Raw genomic sequence first — 18,115 nt, forward strand, 5'->3', positions numbered from 1 at the left:
TCTCAGATAAGGAGTACATGCTGTATTTCTCCAAGATATATGAATTGTTAATCATTTTGATATCCTAGGAAGAATTCAATGCAAATCAACAAACTTTGGAGGAAGATCAGTGTGAAATACTAGTCATTTCCTGGGATTTATTTAGTCTATTTGTTAGGGATATGTATAATTTATCTACTAAAATTTTATGTTAGTGAGTAATAAAACCTGCTTGGCATTTGTTACAATTATTGCAGTGCATAAATAAAAAAGAAAATGTATTCAGATTAATATGCTTTTTGTTTCAATGTGGACATAAATTAGTTGCTTAAAATTATCCTTTCAAATTGATAATAGCTTTTCTTTCTCTTCTTTTATTCATCATTGCCAATGAAAATACATGGGATCTTTAGAAAAAATGTATGTAAAGCATCTAATAGGAGAAGAATTGACATTGTCCAGTGTGGATGGGCATCCATTAATTGCTGTTCTTGATCTGGTTTCTGCCCTCACAATGGCATGTAATGAAAAGGCGAAGTCAGACTGTTCACTCTCTGATTGTAAGCAAATATGTGCTCATAGTTACATACTTTGAATTATCCTGATTTCTAGTATAAAAAGCATGAGGCAAATAAAATATTTTCCTGGTGGTCACTTACATTTGGGAATAATGGGAAAATTATTTTCAATATGCAAAGCAAGAAGTTAACTTTGCTAACAACTTAAACATGCTCATAAAGCGTACTTCTTGTCATATTCTGCCTAATTTTCCACCTGATTTTCCATTTTCTCCCTCTCTTTTCCCAGGAAAACAGTCGGTGTTTTTTGCTGCGGACCCAATTCAATTTCTAAGACTCTTCATAAACTGAGTAACCGAAACAACTCATATGGGACAAGATTTGAATACAATAAAGAATCTTTCAGCTGAAAACCTTTGAGATGAACCAGGACTCTAAAGAAGGAATGAGTGCAATTTATAAGACTTTGAAACTCGGCTGAATCAAACAGCTGTGTCTTGCCAAAGAGTAGCAAGATTTTCTTATTTATGATTATTTAAAATGGAAATGCAGAGAATGTGGCCAGATGACAGGTCACATTACATGTTTAATTTGGAAACCAAAGCGGCTTTGAAGAATATTTGATGTGATGATTCACTTTTCAATGCTCGAATTAAAAGAAAGCTATTAGATGCACACCGTTGATTTTTATGGCAGATTCAAGAACTCCCTAGTGAGGAGCTGCACTTGCTCACTGGGAGGCTGATAGCTTCGGTCCTCTTTAAATTGTTTTTGGTTGAACAAATGCAAGATTGAATGAAATTAAAAATTCATTGAAACTCAGATTACATTTTCTATGTGAGTATAAACAGAGTAGCTTTGATTTAGAAAAGCTCCAAGCAAATCTATTAGATGTTTGAAAATACAATATGAGACTCTGTATTGATACGGGTACTTTACGTCAATATCTAATCTCCCTCACTACTGATGCTAATGCCTCTACTTGATATCTGTAAACCTTATGCTGAATGAACCTTGTGCAGACATTGATATAGCGTCTATTTTTATATTTTTCCTTCTTTTTTCCTCTGTCTAAGGAAATCTGCCCTCCTTTGGCACATGTTGGACACAAGGATTTAATCGGTCCTTTTCATCCCCAACTTATTTAATCTATTGCTATTGCATAGTAATGAGGAAAACGTTAATACTATAAATTATAAAGGGATACATAGACTAATAGCTTTTTTCCTTTTCCAGCATTTTAGGCTCTATTATTTTTATTTACTTTTTTTCCCAGCATAGTTTTTCTTAGTTTTTAGGCTCTTAAGGGGATTTGTTTAATTTGCACTTTGAGACCAAAGTGGTCACTGAGATAGAAGTTCTTTCTCTTGAATCTCATAAATCACACCTTGATTTATGCTGGAGATATTGAGAGTATGGTCACATTCCTGAACACGAAACCTGTCTTTCACTTTCTACACGACAGGAAATATTTCATGAGTCATTCGAATTTAAGTTCAGAATCAAGATTATTATTGTTGCACTGTCTGGTATTCTGGGTTTTGATAGGGAATTATTGAGTTTGAAGTCACTGCTGAGACCTCACTCTGTGATCCTTTGAGTTTATGCTCCCTGGCGATTATATCTGGGCTTAGAGGAAAAATCTACTACCTTAAGAATTAAGGCATTTTTACAACTTACTGATTTGTTCTTTAGGCATCTATCAATTGCTATCAAATATGATGCATTGCTGAAATCAACAGCATGGCTTGTCTTGCCTTTGTTAAAATTTTTCATGATGTAACATAACATGATAATGCTACTGTCACTTTTTGCTCTCATTCACAATAGCAGTCAACTGTGTTAAACCATTCAGCATTGAATGCCCATACACATATTACTTACAGATATTTCTTCCTCTCCTTGGAATTCATTCTTCTCCCTTCTTGGAAGGAAAGTGAGTTAGAATAACATATGGAAAAAGTGCAATATTGCTACAGATTTAGTTTCGAAGGCATATTTAATAACCAGTACATCTTGTAACACTTTGTAAATTAAAAAGAATTCTAAAGATACCTTCATAAGAACACATAACAGAAAGAACTTGCAAAAAGAAACTTGAGTTAGTACATGCTTGATGTGCAATACTGAGTCATTTTAATGTCAATAAATGTTAAAATTTCTATTTTTTATCCAGCTCTTCCAGAAATCAAATGAATATTTATCATTGGTCTCCTTATAAAAAAATTGTAATGGTATCCTTGAAATCTCTATAATTCACTTGAACTTTGCAACAAATTAAGCAGCCAGATTTTCTTCACGAGATGATATAAGTGTAACAAACATAATCTATTTGAGTGCACATTAGCATGAGTAACCTTGAGGTTTTGAGTTCTGGGGCCATCAGTGTCACTGGCTAATGATGTGACTGTGACAAATGACTTGTCACTCCAGAATTAAGATTTCTCACTTGGACCAGATCAATAGTTATTCATCTTTTTTGGGTGATGTATCTTTTTGAGAACTTGATTAAAAATGAATATCACAACATATATATATATATAAAGCGTTACATACAATTTGGGGGGGGACACAAACAATCTTCAAAAGCAAGGACCCCAGTTTATAAACCTCTGAACATAATAATCATCGCTATAGGTCTTGCTACCTGTACCTTTCTTTTTTTTTAAGGTTGGCACCTGAACTAACATCTGTTGCCAATCTTCTTTTTTTCTTCTTCTTCCCCTCAAAGCCCCTCATTACATAGTTGTAATCCTAGTAGTCTTTGTGGCTCTGCTATGTGGGATGCTATCTCAGCATGGCTTGATGAGCAGTGCTAGGTCCGTTCCCAGGATCTGAACCAGCAAAACCCTGGGCCACTGAAGCAGACCGCATGAACCCAACCACTCAGTCATGGGGCTGGCCCTGTATACCTTTCTTTTCTTTGATTTTATTTTTTAGAAGAAACTATCAAATTTTTTATAGGATTACACTAAGAAATTAACTCTATGGACAAAGGAAAGGAAATTCTCTTTCTATGCCCCAAAACAAAGAATCTAATGGACTCTTTCATCAGTTTTTAATCTTCTTCTGTCTCTTGCTTCATGCAAGAGAAGGCAATTTTGTGTAACAATAATAATAAAACACTCAGATTCATATACCCACGCACCACATATACATTTGGGGCTTAGTTTGCTTTTTTTTTTGGTTAAAAATGAAGTGATTGATAGTTTTTTCATTTAGTGACTTAAAATGCCAGTTGGGTGATTATGCTAAGTACAGGCACTTAAAGAAATAGAAGCAATGTAGACAAAGCATAGCTGAATTGATTTAATCTAGATATCCATGTTATTTATAACCCCCCAAATCAGTGTTTACTTGAAACATTCACAGCAGGAAATGGATTTTAAATTATAAGGGATTGCTAAAGAGACTTGTTAGAGGCAAATGGGCCCTTGTCATCAATAGATAATGCTGGTGCTGAAGAATGTTCATTATATGAAAGAGAAAAAATTTTAAGAAAATCTTTTTTTCCTTAAGGATGATTAACCCAGCTGAGCTGTGATTTTTCTAAACAAACCAATGAGATATATATTTAAGTGCTACTCATGATAAACAGGTCTCTTTTCTTATGCTATCTAGGACACTCTCATATCCAGTTATATTATAGAAGCATCAAATGCTGAAGTTAGGGGGCTGGCCTGGTGGCGCAGAGGTTAAGTTCACACGTTCCACTTCAGCTGCCTGGGGTTCACTGGTTCGGATCCTGGGTCTGGACATGGCACTGCTTGGCAAGCCATGCTGTGGTAGGCATCCCACATATAAAGTGGAGGAAGATGGACACGGATGTTAGCTCAGGGCCAGTCTTCCTCAGCAAAAAGAGGAGGATTGGCAGGAGATGCTAGCTCAGGGCTAATCTTCCTCAAAAAAAAAAAAAAGTGCTGAAGTTGGGAGTACTGTTATTTTGCAGTTGAGGCAACTGAGGCCTGAAAGGAGATAGTAATTTGCTCCAAGTCATCCACTGAGTTCGTTGCAGAGACGAAATCAGAGCTCAGCTTTTGTAATCTCTGCTGCTGAAAGGCTCTTCCCACCTCCCCGGGAAATAGGCATTTAATAAGACACATCTAGTCCTGCTAATCGGAATCTCCCTATAAACTCTAGTGCTGAGTGGAAAATAAGGTAGTGAGTGTTAATTCCAGATTCAGAGCAGAAAATCACACCTTTCTTCCCTATATATCTTCTGATTCCAAATTTGTTAGTCTTATGCTTTGCCTGTTAGAATCTATTTCCAGATATCAGTTTTAAAATAAGATAACTGTGCTAAAGAGATTGTGTTCTCCAGAGCTCTGTATTGGGGAAATACATCATAGTATATTTTCTAGGAAATGCTAATATTGTCATTTTAAGTTTAGGTTTATAGACAAAAGGTATAACTTCACCAGCTTTCTAACGACCCAGGGAAAGGTTGATGTTAAAAAAAATGACTATTGTTCTCTACTCCCATGACCATAATGTGCTTTTTGTTCAGGAGAAAAGAGTCAGCTTTTTGTAACCTAGTGAGACAGGAAATAAGTGAAATCAAACATAATGAGCATTTACTCCAACCACCATAGAACAATGAGAACTCTCTCTTTGCTTCTGTCTGAATCTCCCCTTCATTACCCCAACTTCTTTATTCCATTCTATAGTATTCTCAAAGGATGGAGTTGCAAAAGCTAGCTAGACAAAGTTTTCCAAAGAAACGAAGCAGAAGATTGCCAATACTTAGCAAAAAGAGCTCCATTAAGAGAGAAGAGAAGAAAGGCCGGGTGAATTATTTAAAATTAGCAGAGAGTTAAGCAATGTTGCTTTAAAACAAAGACTAGTAAATTTTTTGAAGTGAACATGCAGAACTTTTATTTCCTCATCCAAAATTTTTATATTCTTGTTTATAGAATCTAAAAACAGATTTCTTCTTTTATTTTACATTGTAGCAAAATCAGCAGTAACCTTAATGCGGAGTGTTAAGCTACAGTTTAAGAATTGATTGGGTCTGCCCGGTGGCGCAGCAGTTAAGTGCGCACGTTCCCCATTGGCGGCCCGCGGTTCACCGGTTCGGATCCCCAGTGTGGACATGGCACCGCTTGGCAGGCCATGCTGAGGCAGGCGTCCCACATCTAAAGTAGAGGAAGATGGGCACGGATGTTACCTCAGGGCCAGGCCAGTCTTCCTCAGCAAAAGGAGGAGGATTGGCAGCAGATGTTAGCTCAGGGCTGATCTTCCTCAAAAAAAAAAAAAAAAAAAAAAAGCCTCATCAGAGCAAAACTAGGAAGGAAAAAAAAAGGGAGTCAAGGAAAGCAAAGTTCTTTAACACATCAGGGCACGAAATCCTTCTTTTCATAACTAAGTAGATGCTTAAATGTGTTACAAAACTGGCTATTACTGTGGTTTGGAAGAAGGTAAAAGAATGGGATGTTTGGTTTGTTTCCAGGGATCCTTTCACATTGTCATTGCCACTAAAATTTTAGCAGAGCCTTAAATTGATCCAAATTATATCTGGCTTCTATAAGAATTAGAGCTTTGATGAACTGCTGGTTGACCTAGAGAATCCCAACATTTAGGTGAGAACCAGCAATATGTAAATACTCTGATATATATAGCAATAAAGAAGGGGAGGCTGCCATGCATTGCTTCAGCTGCATACACCACACATTAAAATTCTGTCGTTGCGAGGTCGTATTTCTCAGCTCTTATCCTTCCACCCAGGGAATGAAATCTTAACAATGCAGACACAGAAACAGACATTCTCTGTTGCATCGTAACAGTGTATCTCTTCACCTATAACAGCAGATTCATTTGAATCTAGTTATCAATTTAGGATGACTATATGATTCATTTTAATGGTGAGAAATCTCCACAATGCCAAAGATGGGGGCCTTGCTTGCTTACTAAAAAATATGTGGCAGCCAACACATTGGCTGGGGAGAAAGCAGTTAATTCTTCTAGGTTTTCCTCTCCAGCTGAGCCCTAAAGGAATGTCAAATACCTTACCACACATATGTTGGAACGTGACCTGTCTTGCACTCCTCACTTTGAGATTCTATGTGTGGCACAGTTATTCTCCAAACTCCCAGGGACTGTCCAGTTCAGCGAAACACCAGCTCTTGAGTCATCTTGGCATCATTAACCACATAACGGGTACCGCCAGGTGCAATTATCCTGTTTAAAGATGATGATGATCTGGTTACCAAATGGCATTAGCAAGAAACTTTATTTTCTCTTTTCATTACAATTTGATTCAAATTCAGAGTTGGGAATAATAGAAATCACTTTAAAAAGTGGGAATGATAGGGCCAGCCTGGTGGCACAGCGGTTAAGTGCGCACGTTCTGTGTCGGGTGGCCTGGGGTTCGCCTGTTCGGATCCCAGGTGCGGACATGGCACCGCTTGGCAAGCCATGCTGTGGTAGGCGTCCCACATATAAAATAGAGGAAGATGGGCATGGATGTTAGTTCAGGGCCAGTCTGCCTCAGCAAAAAGAGGACGATTTGCAGGAGATGTTAGCTCAGGGCTAATCTTCCTCAAAAAAAACAAAGTAGGAATGATTGGCTGTAGCTATGTTCTACTCTGAGAGTGTGCTAGTATTATCATTCTACCCAGCCACCTCCAGTGTATAGTGTGAACAGGATTCCACTTTAGAAACCAGGTGACTTGCAGCCTTTATCCTTGAAAAGTATTAGACCATGTACATAAAAATGGGTATAATATCTACCTCTGCCGACATCCCTTTTCCAGGGATGTAGTGGGGCAAGAATGCGGGGGAGAGAAGGAAAGAAATTGTGCAGAAAGAGACATTTCCTGGGCAAATCTTCCTGCGTAGGTTTTTGATAACACAATAAAAATAAAACATTGTTCTGAGTGAATAAAAACACAGGCTTCCGTCAGTCACAGTTCATTATAACTGAAAGAGTATTTAATCCTGTTTTCTGGGCAAGTAGAGAAGTACCCACAAGCAAATCAGCACTACTAGCTGTCTGTCTGCTGAGATTCCCGTAGACAAAGTTGCCTGTTATGTCCAATAGAACCGTCTTTTGAATTCCTCTTAACTAATTTTGGTCAGTCCCAATTTGGCTAGAGATAGCTGTATTGATCTATAGCAGTCGATCTAGGAATTGCTGGAGGGTGATGTCAGTTATCTTGCTTATTTAAGTTTTGGTGAAGGGAAAAGCAGGTGTTCATGAGACCCCTACTGAGTTAAAACCAAGGCCTATATCTTAGAGCTAGATAAAATTCTATAAAAAAAAAAAGCACTGCATTATAGCTATTTTTTTCCTAGATGGAAATAAAATAAATTTATCTTTTTCTCTTACCAAAGATACTTCACATTATGTGTTTTCATCAAAGCTCACATTATTTTGTAGATATTTGTATTTAAATTATGTGTGTATGTGTGCATGTTGTGTGTGTAGGAGAGAGAGAGCATGTGTTTGTGTATTTTTATGGTGGATTGGGAGAAAAATTGCCTGAATGAAAATGGCATTCTGCAATAACGTGTAATGACACTTTCCTACTGTCATAATAAGCATTCAGCAGTGACAGGTTTGCAATTGGAAGAAGCGTAGTGCTCCCATCAAAATGTGAGATGCTCAGCAATCCAGGTGTGGCATTTGATTCTTGTCTGGCTAAATGGAGGTGTGAGTTTCTACAATGCTGGAGAGGAAGCACTAATTCAGATTCAATGCTTGTAAAGAATTAGAAAAAAATGCATTTATTTTTATATGTAATTTTATTGTTGTAAAGTCATAGTATGTTTCTAGAACACTTTCATTGTTTTGGAACGTGGCATGGTGTTTAAAAGCTAGACAAATAAAGTTTGGACAAATATTCTTAAAATTCCTCTCATTGGAAACTAATTGTGCACCTTTGATGGTAATAATCAAGAATTTTCTGCAGGATTTTGAGAACAGGTTAGGGTTGTTTTTATCTTAATGAAAGACCAAATGAATATCTTCACAAATGATTGTGAAGATATTAAGTAATATTTGAGAAATGTTACTTTGAAAAACTTTGAAACTGGTCTAATTACAAGCTTCTCAACACTCTTGTTACTTTCATTTCAGCAGGGTGTGCAATTGGCAATTATAGAATTTGAATCTCTAAATTTAATATGCTGGTTTTAGGATCTTGGTTTTCTTTTGGGTTGATTTGTTTTTTGGTATTATTCTCAAATCTCATAATTGTACCCATTAAAACATTGAATTATTTGTACCATTTTAAGATGTCAAAATTATATCTATTTTCCTGCACAGAAAATTAATAAAATGTAATATGTTCATTATGAAGTCTCAATGTTGAGTTTTTACATTTGATCATTGAGGATTTCAATTTTACCTAAACATTGAGTATACCGTAACTCAGCTGTATAAACTTACTTTATATAGGAACTCCTGCTCAAAGGATTTTATTTTTCCAGTAAATCACATCTCTCTTTTTGGAAATCTGTGCATTACACAAAATAAGGAATAGTAATAGAGTAGCTCACAGGTTTGTCTGACATTTACACAGGTGAGATATGAGCAGTTTTCCATAAGTTGTGTCCTGGAGACCTGTGTTTCAGCACCCCCTGAAAACTAGCTGTATGATTTCCCCATCAGAAAAATGCAGACCAGAATTTTCTCTAAAATTCATTCCATCTTGTGTTTCTGTGTTGCCTGTGAACCTATAATTTGATAGTGGCCAGGATGACAAAAATGCTTCAGTATAGATGATTGTGGTCCCTTTTACGTCGGAAGATATGCCTAGGAAGGTACACAAAATTGGGAAGCCTTCTTGCATCAGCAGGATGAAGATATTTGCTTCAGAGTAAAAGACATTCTACTCTCCATATTTCTCAATGTATGTTCTTTCCATTAAACTGTTATTTATTGTTTTCTCGAATCTAAAGGGCATTCATGGGTCAAATCAGATGTCACAGTGCTCTAATTTATAGAGCTTTTAGGAGTGGTGACTTATTTGTAGGGTTGAAGCAGGTTACTTCGCTATGTGGTACCGCATTGTTCTCAATCAATTCCTACCACATTGCACTTCTTCAAGTGATTTATTTTCAAAGAATCTGCTTTCCTCTTGTATTTTGCCAAGCTGTCATGCATTCTGTAATGGGTATTTCAATAGGTCAAGTTCAGATGCATTTAAAAGGTAAGATTAGCAGTTATGTGCTTGCATTCCCTATGTGCATTATTTGCTTTGTGTCACAATGGGGTCATGAGTGCATGCTTTAATAGCATTACTGTTGTAAAATTACTCATTAGCAGCAGCCAGTGTGGGAAGAACACAAAAGATAATTGGGAAAAAATGTTTTTGGGGGTGCACAAATCAAGGAGACTTTGATGTAAATCTCAATTCTGAAGATTAAAAGGTCCTCTAAAATGCTTTCCCTTGTTCACATTGATTACCCTGCTGTCAGAAATGTGTTTGCCAGAACTCAAAAATATGAAAATGTCTGACAGTAAAAGTTTCTCGTCAGACTTTTTATTAGGCAATGAAATCTATAAGAAATCTTTTTAAGTGGATTGTGTTGCAGAGGCCATGTTGTCAGCTTGCTGATAAATGTGTCACCCACTGGGAGATGGAAGCACATATCCAAAACTTGGTTTTGCATTTCAGATATAGACCCAAGGTATTGTGTGAAAAATACGTTTTGAGTTAGAATGACTGTTAATTGTGACAGACTTAAAAATCACCTTACATGCATTTTGACAAGGTGATTTCTGAAATTAAGTTTCAGGTTTATTTTGACAGAAGACTTTGGTGGGAGATTTTGATTAGTAAACAAATTCAGACTTCGAGTTTTTAAAATAGCTGTCTATTTGCCTTGGATTTCTTTTATGATGGTGGTGAGAAGTGGTTAATTATTTATTTTGAAATCTCTAATGGGATACTTGCGGAAAAAAACATTTTGGTCTTCCAAAGATGATGGAAACAATATGTCTTGTAATGTGTTACAACTATGTAGGTTTTGTTAAGCTTTGTCCTTCGTTGCTGTTGGTCCTATCCTTCAACCTTTATCTGTCAGTAACAGAGATGTTGTTCCAAGGCCTGGGAGCCACAGCCATCCTATGAAATTGTAGTAGGACGACTTCTCCTTTCAGTTGTCTAATATAACTTCCATTCCTCACCTGTTTCCTTGAACCCAGCTTTAACCCAGAACCTTTACCAGGACTCTCATTTTTTTTTCCTATTGTTTCCTCACCCAGCTATAGACCTTAGAACCATGGAGTTCTATGCTATTCTTAGCACAGCCTATTTGCTTGGGTTCTTGGGTGAACTCAGGCTCTGCCTCTGTCTCTTGCCCATTCAGCCCCTGATTAATCTATTATCCTTGGTTCTGAGTTTTCCTTTGTTTCAGGGTTTAGGGGAGTCATCCATGCACTGGCCCTGCCCAGCCATGGCCCCTCTGTGCCCATGGCCGCTATAGCTTCCCATCACACACATATGGAACGAGGTGTCTTTATGGTAGGCTGATAAATAGAGTTTATTTGTACATGAAGTGATGCTCCAGGAACAGATGAGTCTTGTTTTTTCAGGTAGTTTTGTTCTATAGAGATTCCACACACACTGACTGAGTGATTAATGAACCATTGCTCTCAATTAGGTTCCTGTGAGCCTCTGATCACAATATTTTTATCAATTAATCAATACATAACCTTGTTTATGTGTGTTTCTGTTTAAAGTCACCATATTTAATATATACTATTGATTCATTAACATTGAACTCATGACCAATAGCACTATAACTCATGGTTGAATGAAGCTTGTCTAAGACATGTCTGTTCTCCATAAGGCACATCACAGCCATCTTGCACTTAGGAACACTAGACAGGACTTCATTCTGCTTGGGGGCCATTTGAAACAGAGAAATCACCAACAAAAAGCACAAACATGCAAAAAATATGGCACTAAATGGAACACTAGAAGGACACAATTACAGTAAGAGAGCTGAAACAAGAAGGCAGAGTGACAACTTGTTTGACATCAGGTGGGAATGGGCCTAAAGTGACTAAAACTTTTTGTTGCTCTGTGCATGTTTGTAAATGGCCATGAAAGTACATAGAGTATTGATTTTAGAGTTACCAAAAAAACATAGCAAGTGGGTGATTTGCAAATAAGGAATCCACGAATAACCAGCCTTGACTGTATCTACTTTTCCTAGGTATGGTGACTGGGAAAGAGGATTCTGTGCATTTTTGTAGCTTTAGTCTTTATTCTTCACTTACTACTGGTTTTGAACTAACTTGGAATAGCTTTTCTGTAGGAGAGAGAGGCTTCTCCATCTTGGTCTTCTTCTCTTCTCATTCTTTTCCTTCTTCCACCTCAAAGATAAAGAATACTAATTTGACCGCATAGAGTGTGAAATTTTCATTGGCCCACATTTATTAGTAGGTGTAGTTATTGTGTAGAAAAATTGTGCATATAGTTGTATTCAGAAAAAAAGTTAATATGCCAGGCCTGAGACTGCCATCCTTCTTAGAAAGGCCTGCTGTAAGATCGGCCATTAGCCAGTATCTGGGAACTTCAATTTCAGGAGGGTTCCCACCACCCCAACTGATAAACAAGAGTGGTTCAATGTGGCTAAACTTTTGCGTAAACCATAAGTTTTATACTGAACATCTGCTTTCCTTCTGGGAGTCTAGAATTTTGGTAAGTGCTAGGCAGAGGGTGCTTATGTGATCGACCCCCAATTAAAACCTTGGACACTGAGTCTCTAATGAGCTGCCCTTGGAGACAACATTTCACAAAGGTTGTCACAAGTTGCTGCTGGAGAAATTATGTGTATCTCATATGACTCCACTGGGAGAAGACTCTTGGAAGCTTGTGCCTGGTTTCCTCCGGACTTCACCCCACACATCTTTCCCCTTTGCTGGTTTGGCTTTGTATCCTTTCACATTAACAAATGTTAGCTGTGAATACAACTATACACTGCCTTTTGAGTCTTCCTAGAAAATCACCAAACCTATGTCATATTGGGCACCACTGACACAACCTGCATGCCTCTTAGTAACTTATTTTCTCACTGTCCTTCTATGTGCCTGACAAGTAAGTGGACACAGGACCTTATCCCATACTCTCGGCTCTCTCTTCCATTTCTTCTATTTCATGCATGTGGCTGAACGCCTTAAAGCAGGTTGCTGTCTTCTTTGCTGAGCTTTTTTTCTCACTTTGCTTTCTTTTCTCCATCTGACAGACTAAGAGCAATAAGTGCCCCAGATTTGGAGTCATCCTTTACTAACTGTTGAAAGCTCCATTGGGACAATTGCTTAAGTCTCATGCACCAGCCTAGCTTTACTAGAGAACCCCAATTTGGGATTAGACACTGGCCCAGTTACTAATACCACTTTCTCTCCCCTTTGCTTATTGTTTATTGTATATGCCTCTTATACAATAGCTGAAACAAGGAAAATAAGAGGTACCTGACATGAAACAGAGGTATTGGCAGGGCAGGATTCAGACAATCTTTGATCTCTTTTGTTAAATATTGTTAAAATAGCACCTAAACCTCTAATACTCCTCATCTGTTTCTCTCCTTTTTCTACTCATCCTCTTTTCCAACCTGTCTGTTCTCACATTTGCCTTAAGTGGGTGTGGTGAGTGTGGTCTGTGTTGGTAGGATTCGCTGTTCTAAGATATTCCCGTTTTTCTTCATTGTCTTCCCAGCATTCTCCAGCCCATCACTTTCCATTGAATCTCATAATACCAACCATAACCTACAGAACAGGTTATATTTCCAGGAAAAACAAACTTTACTTCATCAGTCATTTTTAATTACACTTTTTTTTTTTCTGAGCATGATTAGCTCTGAGCTAACATCTGTGCCAATATTCCTCCACTTTATATGTGGGTTGCTGCCCCAGAATGTCTGACAAGTAGTGCAGGTCCACAGCTGGGATCCAGGCCCCTGAACCCAGGCTGCCAAAGCGGAGTGTGCCAAACTTAACCACTATGCCATGGGCTTGGCCCCTAATTACACTTTTGAAAATCACCAGTGACAAGTTTTACCACCAATATTTGGTTTATTTCAATACAGAAGAATCACCATACCTGAGACAGCAGTTTCAAAATCAATCCATGGCACAGTGATGCTGATTCCATTCCTCATGAGGTGTCATATTTTTAGTATTATACTTTATCAAGGAGCCTTTAAGTTCTGTCAAGATGAAGGCTGATGATTTATTTCAGCTGATTTCACAGCTTGGTGTCTTTCTGGACTTAATAGAATTCCAGAATTGGCCATATGATGTAATGGTTACAATTCCTTTTTAGGGAAACTCCCTGAATTTTGGACTCACACTGCTTAAGTTAAAATGCTGCCTCCACTGATGTGAGCTCTGGGATCTTGGGCAAATTTTCTGTAACTTTTCTCAGCTTTAGTTTTCTTATCTATAGAATAAGGGTTACATGAGTTAATAGATGTGAAGTATTTAGGGACACAGAGTAATAATGCTATTATAATAATTTTAATAAATGGAGAAAGATGAGTGTGGAATTCTGGAAGCAGTAATATAGCAGGCAGATATGAATTAAAAGTCCTGGTCCTACACTTTTACTAGTTTTGTGACTTTTGGGCAGATCTCTGTTCTTCAAGTTTCTTCCTATTAAAATTAAAATAATATGTCCACTTTCAGGGTCTGTATGAGAACTAGTAATTATAATAGTGCTTAGAATTTTGTCTAACACATAATAGATAAAAAGATAACTATTGTAATTATTATGGAAGAGTTAGGCCAACCTGAAGATGTCAGGTATCAGACTATGGGTAATTTGTTACTTTTTCTGTATTACGATCTTATTTATGAAAGTGTGTTTTAATATATTGCTGTGAGCTGATTCTATTTCTATTACAATTTCATAGTTATTTGCCTGCTTGCCTGTAACCTCCACTAACTGTTCATTTCTTCAATGAAGTACACAGGCTTAGGGTCTTAATCATCTTTATATTCCAGTTCCTAGGAAAATATCTGATTCTCAATAGGTTTTCAGTAACTATTTGCTAAGTTAAATCTAATTCTCATTGTTATAACTAAGAGTTATAACAAGTACCTCTTGTTAGAGATACTTACAAGCATAGAAAGAATCTTAAAATACTTGTTCTGAAGAAAGAAAAAATATTATAAACTAGAAGGAACCAGTTAACAATTTATATGATCAACAGATTATTTTTTTAGCACTTATATATTAATTATTTGACTAGTTAGGGAAAAGGCAGTATCAGACTTCAAAACTTGGGTATTAATTTTGATTCTTCCTCTCTTTCACTTATGCCACCAAATCCTCTTAATTTTTTCCTTTTTGAAGTTTCTTGGATCTTTCTTGGTAGTTTCTCCTAATGGCCACCATCCTACTTGTAGATACAACCTCAATACCAGTTCATTAATTCATTGGGCAAAATAGAGAGGAGCATTAAAGTCAACGATACTCAGGTTACATAATAGAAATGATTTTTCCATGTATGTTTGAAAACATTTTTCATAAAAAAATTCAGGATCCATAGCACTCAGCCTTCTTTTTTTACTTAATATCAATGGCTACACTCAAAATTCTTTTAGGCATCAACTGAGGATGCATCTTAATGAAAAGTTTTACAAGATGCTCACTCCAGTGACCTATAGCCATTTGAAGAGCAAGAGAGCAGGGTTTCCCTTTGCTTTGTTAGAAAAGTTCGGTTATTACAAAAGCAAACAAACTCAAAGTTCTCAAAGATATGCTTTTCCGTCTTGCCTCCAAATCTGATTCAAGACATACCAGTCATCTGAATAACCAGAAAGATTGGCTTAAATGTCATTTCTTCCCTGAACTTTTCTTGATGCTACCACCAGATATTCACACACAACACACAATCACATACCTGTGGCAATAAGCTATACTAACATGGTATGTCAGAAAATCCATGACCTTTGGAGTCAGATGTAGGTTTGGATCCAAACTCCACACTAGCAGCATGGCCTTGGGCATGCTACTTAGCCTCCTGGCATTCTAGCTTCCTTATCTTTTAAATGAGGATAATACTAAACTCAGAATTTTATTGACAATGAAATGAGATTATCTACACAAAACACTCAGATCCTGACATGACATATGATAAAAATCCTCTCTAAATATTAAGCCCATCAAATCTTTCAACGTCTATAATTCTTCTCCAATTACCCTAAGCAAAGGGTGACTTTTATAGTTTGTGTATGTAAGTATTTCTTACATTTCTTCCCAGACTCTAAGTATCCTAAGAGCGGAACTTCTGTCTGTTCACTTTTGTATCCCCAAAAATCCAAACTGGGTATGCCTAATTCCAGCTCATGATTTCATCCATTGCTTTCTACAAAGAATTATTCTGGACTAAACTATTTTTATAAATTAATCCATTATTGTCTATCATTAATGGCTTTTTCATCATGATTTACCACACTATGGAAGCCCTAATGGGGATGTTTGCCATCTGCATCTAAGAATACAGTCTTATACAGCCACTGGCAGATTTATCATGTCATTAATGCTTTTAATTCCTGCTGAAGATTTTTCTGTGAGTACTTCTCTCTTCTTAGGGTCACTATTTTTACCAGCTTCAGCTCTCCATTTTCTTTTATTAGGAGTGATACCTAGTTTGATGCAGGCTTGACTTTTTCCAGAACTATCAGCAGCCCTAACTTTTTGGAAGCCCTTGATATGCTCAGATGGGGCCGACCTTATTATTTCCTAAGCACAAAGTGTGTTTATTCTGTTTTCATTTTCCTCTATTTGCTTAGATCTAACTTTTGTTGAGTTTCATTTTCATTCTTCCATTTAATATTCATCACATACTTACTTGGGGCCAGGCATTGGAAATACAAGATCTGAAAATCAGTGCAGGCCTCGTCTTCATTGAGCTTATTGTTCAATGGAAGGGAATACATTAAACTATATGTACACAAATAGGTATGTAATGAAAAGCTATGGTAAATGCTATGAAAAAGTAAAATACGTGATGAGAGGTTATGAGGAAATGATCTGAGTTAGATTAGGAAGGCTGTTTTGAAAAAGTGGCATTTAAGAGGAGATCTAAAATATGAGTAGGAATTTGAGGCAAGAGAGGAGTGAGGTCAGAGGTCCTAAGATAGCAGAAAGAATCACACTTTCAATGAGCTAAAAAATAGTTGGTGATGCTAGAGCACTGCAAGGAAGATGCAGAACGACATGAGACAGGACTGGAAAGACAAGCAGCAGCCAAAGCAGAGAGACATCTACTGAGGACTTGGAATTTAACCAGAGAGGAATGTTAACCTTCTGAAGTGTTATAAGCAAACTTTCAAGCAGCCACTTCAATTACTCTGTGGATTAGAAACAGGCAAGTGAAGAAGGTAGAATCCAGCCAAGAGGCTGTTGGAGTAGCTGCAGCAACAGATGATGATGGCTTAGACTATAACTGAAATAGAGAGATTACCGTGACCCAGGGGCAGGTTAGAAAGAAGTGGAGATGTTCCAAACAGTGTATATTGAAAGGAGAATTAAGAGTACCACACAGAGATGGAGAGTAAAGGGGGATGACTTATTAGATGGAACTTCGAGTTTCTCACATGAGAAATGGCTTGGGTATAAGTGTCATTTATTAACTTGTGGAAGTTTGGAAGAGGAACAAATTTTAGAAGGATATTAAGAGCTTATTTTTAAATGTAAGTTCTAATTCCTGCAGGATATTTAAGTAAATTTTAAAACTAAGCTGCTGGATATATCAGTCAGGAACTCTGAAAAGAAGCTGGGACTAGAGATATAAGCTTGAGAATCATCAATAATTGCAGAAATTTTGGAAAAGGAGAAATAAGAAAGTAAAATGGGAAGATAGGAGTCTCTGCGTGTAGTGGATGCTGTGCTGATGAACAGATCGCTACTTCAGGACCCAGGCACTCACTTCCCCAGCTACTGTCAAGTGTTGGCTGCTGATTGCACATAGCTGAGCCCCTCTCCAGCCATTGTGCTCACAGAAGGGAATCTCTTGCCCAGTTTACACCTCCTTTCCCGGGGCAGCTCAATGACTAGACAAGGTGGAAAAACAAAAGCTGAAGTTTCTTGCCTGGATGTGGGACAGTTCTAAAGTACTCTCCCAGCATTAGTAGGCGTAGAGTCAGCTGAGACCTCTGGGGAAACAAAAGCTGACATCTGATGTCGGAAGTGGTCTTAGGAAGCAAGATATGAAGTAGGATCTTGCTGCTGGATAACCTACCAGGTAATTGGCAATGAAGACTCCATTGCTAGTCATGGTAGAGCGTTGATAACTCCCAGCATGCTGTAGTGAGCAACTGTTACAAACTTCACCTGGAATAGTCTAATAGTAGAATGGGATCCACCTGTAACTAAAGAGGAACCTAGAGGTTTGAGAAGTTCAAGGTAAATGGCTCTGGTTAAGCGCCATTGATACATTGAAAAAAGACACTGAACGGCTGGGGGTAATTATTTTAAGGTGAATTGTGAAAGCCAATGAACCTACAATTTACATTGAAATATGAAAGCCAGAGAGCCTCCTTGACAGAATCTAAGGCGAAGCGCATGTCAGCTAGCCCAGTCGGTAGAAACTCTGCATTTTGAAATCTATGCAACCCTTTGCAAAAGCACTGTGGCAATCCATTGGAAAAGTCGTAAAAT

At 37.4% G+C, this 18,115-nt stretch overlaps 1 protein-coding gene across 9 annotated transcripts in view; it reads left to right on the forward strand.

The window, feature by feature from the left end:
- The window catches only part of NOX4 (NADPH oxidase 4), a 151,982-nt gene extending 143,192 nt beyond the window's left edge, over positions 1-8,790 (forward strand). For all 9 annotated transcript variants that reach the window (XM_070490467.1, XM_070490472.1, XM_070490469.1 and 6 more), the window contains one exon: positions 787-8,790. In XM_070490467.1, coding sequence (XP_070346568.1) covers positions 787-907 — 121 coding nt within the window. In that variant the 3' untranslated portion in view covers positions 908-8,790. The remainder of the gene's footprint in view (positions 1-786) is intronic.
- The last annotated feature ends 9,325 nt before the right edge of the window (positions 8,791-18,115 follow it).

This window comes from Equus asinus, chromosome 20 (assembly GCF_041296235.1).
Source record: "Equus asinus isolate D_3611 breed Donkey chromosome 20, EquAss-T2T_v2, whole genome shotgun sequence".
In the NCBI taxonomy this organism is placed as follows: domain Eukaryota; kingdom Metazoa; phylum Chordata; class Mammalia; order Perissodactyla; family Equidae; genus Equus; species Equus asinus.